The following is a 5,140-nucleotide window of genomic DNA, read 5'->3' on the forward strand; positions in this document are numbered from 1 at the left end:
ACAGACCCACCAACAGATCCAACAGACCACCAACAGACCACCAACAGACCCACCAGACCCAACAGACCCACCAACAGACCCAACAGACCACCAACAGACCCACCACCAGACCCGACAGACCCACCAACAGGCCCAACAAACCCACCAACAGACCCAATAGACCACCACCAGACCACCACAGACAACCAACAAACCGCCAACAGACTACCACCAGACCCAACAGAACGTCAGCAGACCCACCAACAGACCTGGGGCCTGAACAAAAACAGTTTTCTTCAGTTACTTTAGCAAACAGCTGCTATGTTTCACTATAACCGCCCGCTTCAGTCAGTTCTGGGTTCTGGGTTGAACATTTGGTAAACAAGATAGACGACACCTGGACAGAACAGCTAGACCTGCAGCTCAGACCAGAACCAGAACCAGAACCAGCTGTGGAGACAAATACTCAACTCAGGTAAAGCCAATGCTGGGTACCAGAGTGGATCAGTTGGAGGGACACTGTGATTAGTTGTCAGGTGATTCCAGTCTTACCTGACCGACAAGTTAGAAACCAGACTTTTACTGCTGTGGGACAGTGAAGGATGCTCAACAGGTACGAGTTAGTCCATGTAAACTAACCACACCTCCTTCTACTAACTAGTTCTGCTGATGCACCTGTTCTGTTAACACACCTGTGAATAAAATAACATTTACGTGGACTTTCCTCACAAACATTCAACACATAGCCATTTAAAGGCAGTAGCGGTCCAGATGGCTCGCTACATATCAACCACTGTTCCCCATAGCTACGTTACACTCTTAGCATGTTAGCTATAACATCAGCATTAACTTACTCACAATGATGAATAACTGCTAGTTGACTTGCTACCGAGCTACATTTCAACTAGTATTCTCTATGAATTGGTTGTGCCCTTAGCATGCTAGCTAATATTTAAACAATTATTTTTGCTAATATACTTTTGGCTAGCTACCTGGGTATCCATTATTTCATTTGTCTGTTACTTTACTTCAGTAGAAGTTGATTAAATTTTCACTTACAAACTTGTGAATAAAGCCAGAAGCAGGTGTTTCTATGGACTCTTCTCACAAACAGTCAACACGACCCTGCTGGCAGGCAGCCGCAGTCCAGCTAGCTCGCTATATATCAACCACTGTTCCCCTTGGCTAGGTTACTCGTAGCTTGCTAGCTATAGCATTACCTTACTAAAGAAGTTCGCCTTCAAAACACAATGATAAATAACTGCTAGCTGTCTTGCTACCTAGCTACATATCAACTACTATTTCAGTGCTAGCTAGCTAGCTAGCTAGCTAGCGACATATCTGCTACATTTCCCCATAGATTGGTTACACACTTAACTTACTAGGTTAGAAACACCATGATAAGTATTTTTCATTTTCATTTTCATAAGTAACTGCTTGCTAGCTAGCTAACTACCTAGCTACATATTAACTGCAACTCCCTATGAATTGGTAGTGCTCTTAGCTTGCAAGCTAACCTTTTATGCGATTATTTTAGTTATCACTTTTGGCTCCTTAGCTGGTTATCTGTCTATTGAAACCATTTACCCACAACTTCGGCTCAATAAACATGATTACATTTCCACTTATGAGGCTTTGAGTAAAACCAGACAGGGGCGTTTGAATGGACTTTACATAAACGCAGTGAACACGACTCCATTTGAAGACGCATGAGTGAGCTTTACTTTACAAAAACCCACTAAAGCACTAAAGCCAAGCTACTTGAACCTACGGCCTGATGTAGGACTAATGTGGACTGTTTGCTAATTGTGGCTACCGCTGGAGTGTCCAACAACCAATCACAGAGCAGCATCCCTCCGTCTGATCCCATCCGACTAAACTCTAAGCTGGGTCGGCAAAACCTTCTTGGCATCACTTGGCTAAAACTCCCAAGTAACCTCCAGGAAACTCTACACCTCATGGCTCAGATTTCAGGCTTTAGAAAAGTGAGAAGGGAGATTTCAGCCAATCACAGAGCTTTTCAGCCAAACAGGTGAGACAGTATAAAGCCCAGAGTAGATGTGGTGGTTTGATGGGCGAAAGACAGCGATGAGCTGAGAAGCTACAAACAGCCTACATGAAACTAGAGCTAGACAATACATCCAGTGTTTTAGTGCAGAGCTTCACCTGTAGCTGATATCCAGAACTGCTGTTTGTACCTTGTAAATAATATGAATTACCAGAAACATGCAAAGGAGTCTGGGTGATTTTTAGCCCTGAGGTTTGTCTGCAGGTTTACCTTCCACTAACCAGCCTTTATGTCGCCTGAGAGGCAAAAACTGGGGCAAAAACAGTTCTCCAGTTTTGGAGCGTAAATGTGACAGAATGTGACATTTTATGAGCATCAGTTAATGTTTGAATAAAAAAAACTTCCATGTCAGGTTTCACGTATTGCTCTTTAATAAGGTTTTCATTTGTCTTCAATGAGAGGCGGCTGATCGAGTTCAGGAGATGAACTGAAGGTGGAGTTTCAGAAAACAGCGTCTCTGAGACTAAAGGCTTCAACACACCGATTACTTCACTTGATAAAAGAAAGAATAGTTTTGTCTTCAAGTTTTCCTTTAAAGCAGATTCAGTTGTTCAAGTTCAGGCGGACGAAACATTCACGTGGTTTCAAGAGAAGGCACTATGTCACTTCCTGTAAACACAACACACCGAACAGCAGCACGGACCGTCGCAAAGCAAAGAGCACAGAGATCTGAGTGTTGGTGCACGAACACACACACACACACACGCACACGCACACACACACACACACACACACACACACACACACACACACACACACACACACACACACAGCAGGTTCACAGTTTCCCCTTCAGAATAAAAGCCTGGCAGTAAACGGACGGACAGCCCCTCCTGTCTGTCACCTGAGGTCCAGCAGGCCGAGCTTCGAGTCCCGAACCACCACATGTTTACACACCTGAGGACGACAGGGGGCGGAGCTTATGACGTGAACAGGTGAAGCCTCAAGTCAAATAATCAATCAATACATTTTACATCCGTGAAGGAACAGTTGGCTAATTGAAGTTCTCGGTCTTCTCCCAGAACAGCCAGCATGTCGAGGATAAACGGATGCTAACAATTCACAATCAGCAGTTGTCTAAAGTCAGAAGGAGGCACAAACATGACAGAGAAGAAGGCAGAGGGCGGTTCTCACAGTGAACAGAGGAGGCTCCTTGGAGTGAGGATGGAAACCTTTGAGTCTGCAGCCAGAAACCTCCGACATCCCCGGACCGGTCAGCCGGAACACCCCCGTACTGAGACAGAGGGCGGAGCCTGGGTTAGCAGGAATCATGGGAAATGGAGTCCACATTGTGTGTGTGTGTGTGTGTGTGTGTGTGTGTGTGTGTCACACGTACTCGTTGTGTTTGGGAGCGCACACGATGGCGATGGCCTCCGGCAGCATCAGCTGGTAGGAACAGTGAGTGTGGAGGTCAACGCTGGACAGGAAGGCCGTCTGAGTGGGATGAGTCTGGACACAGAGGTCAGAGGTCACACACTGACCCACAACAACACACACAGGTCACACACTGACCCACAACAACACACACAGGTCACACACTGACCCACACTGACCCACAACAACACACACAGGTCACAGCTGAGTCAGTGATTAGCTGCAGAGTGAGACGTCTGTCTGTCTGTCTGCTCCTATCTCTGCTGTCGCCACGGCCACTGTTGCCATGGCAACATCCGATCATACAAATGAAGGAGAAGTACAGCGGAGGTTGTCTCACTGAGCGTTTGGTGTTTTGGTGTTGGTCAGCTTTACCAGATCATTCGCTGAGGAGCTCACCAGCGGTTACAGCACACGATCCTGTTATTGATTACTTTAGTCACTTTATTGATCAGCTTCTGTTGAGCTGACCAAACCCTCTGTGCTTAGCTTGTTTTTAGCATCTGCTGAGCACGTGTGTAGCCTGTCTTTAGCATTTAGCATCTGTTTGGCTTGTATTCAGCATGTTAAGCCTGACTTCAATGTGTTTCACCTGTTGTAAGCTTTAACATGTCTTTAGCATGTGTTAATATTCTCTGTGTAGTGTGTGTTTCATGTTTAGCCTGTCTTGTGTATAGCCTCTGTTTAACGTGTGTTTAGCATGTAGCCCTACATGGATCCAGCCCAGCGTCAGCAGGTTCTGCTGGTCCTGGAAACTGAACAGTTCCTCCACGTTCTCCATGTCGCAGAAATCCGGGCCGGCCGACTGTTTGGGGATCACGACGTGAGTCAACACGAACTCATTGTGCGTCTGGAGGCGAAACACAAACACACACAGAGTTACTGTCTACCATCTCTGGGTTAACGGTAGTTAGCATCACCAGGTCACCGCAGGTTAACGTCTCTGAGTTAACCGTAGTTAGTATAACCAGGGGCCTCATGTACAAAGCGTGTGTACGCACAAAAACTTGGCGTTCGCACTTTTCCACGCTCACGTTCAGAAGCATCAAGAGTGAAACGATGGTGGAAATGTGCGGTCCTCCACGCCAACTTCTTGACTGACGTACGCACGTTTCTACTGCTTGGCGACACCTAGAGGTGATGCTGGGAAACTGTCAATGTAAAAAAAGGTCATTGCTCAAAGTGATGTGTTCATCAGAGACACACAGATGAATGAACACATCCAGGTGTTTGCAGTCAGATGAGCGGATATAAAAGTTTATATAAAACGGTGCAGAAGATCCCGTTAACAACAACGGCAGCTTTGGACCTGCTGGAGGATGTTACCAATGGAGCAGAGCCAAGAGAACGGGTTTCCAGAGACCTCAGGACCACGACTGGATCATCAGCTGCTTTACGTTCCTGAGGGCAATCCTCTTAGAACTGTGCACAGAACCATTATTGGAGCCCAACACGTCCAGGAGCCATGTCCTACCTGTGCCCATACAGGTACTGACCCACCGGGCTTCCCAGCCACAGGGTCATCTCAGAGGGAGCTGGCCGACCGACCGGGACTGTGCCAGTCCACACTGAGCCGAGCCATGCCAGCCGTGTGGGACGGAACCATCCGAATGTCAGCCAGATACATCAAGCTCCCACAGTGCAGCTGAACAGGACGACATGAACGTGCAATTTGTAGCGACGGCCGGTTCTGCTGATGTAGTCGGAGCGACCGACTGC

At 47.0% G+C, this 5,140-nt stretch overlaps 1 protein-coding gene across 1 annotated transcript in view; it reads right to left on the minus strand.

Moving 5' to 3' along the window:
• Positions 1-2,395: 2,395 nt before the first annotated feature.
• The window catches only part of stambpl1 (STAM binding protein-like 1), a 15,131-nt gene continuing 12,386 nt past the window's right edge, over positions 2,396-5,140 (minus strand). Inside the window, 4 exon segments of the mRNA XM_008304594.1 lie at positions 2,396-2,944; positions 3,182-3,281; positions 3,384-3,496; positions 4,134-4,307. Of these exon segments, the coding sequence (XP_008302816.1) occupies positions 2,888-2,944; positions 3,182-3,281; positions 3,384-3,496; positions 4,134-4,307 (444 nt within the window). The 3' untranslated portion in view covers positions 2,396-2,887.

The sequence above is a fragment of the Stegastes partitus genome, unplaced genomic scaffold, assembly GCF_000690725.1.
Source record: "Stegastes partitus isolate 25-593 unplaced genomic scaffold, Stegastes_partitus-1.0.2 Scaffold2259, whole genome shotgun sequence".
In the NCBI taxonomy this organism is placed as follows: Eukaryota; Metazoa; Chordata; class Actinopteri; family Pomacentridae; genus Stegastes; species Stegastes partitus.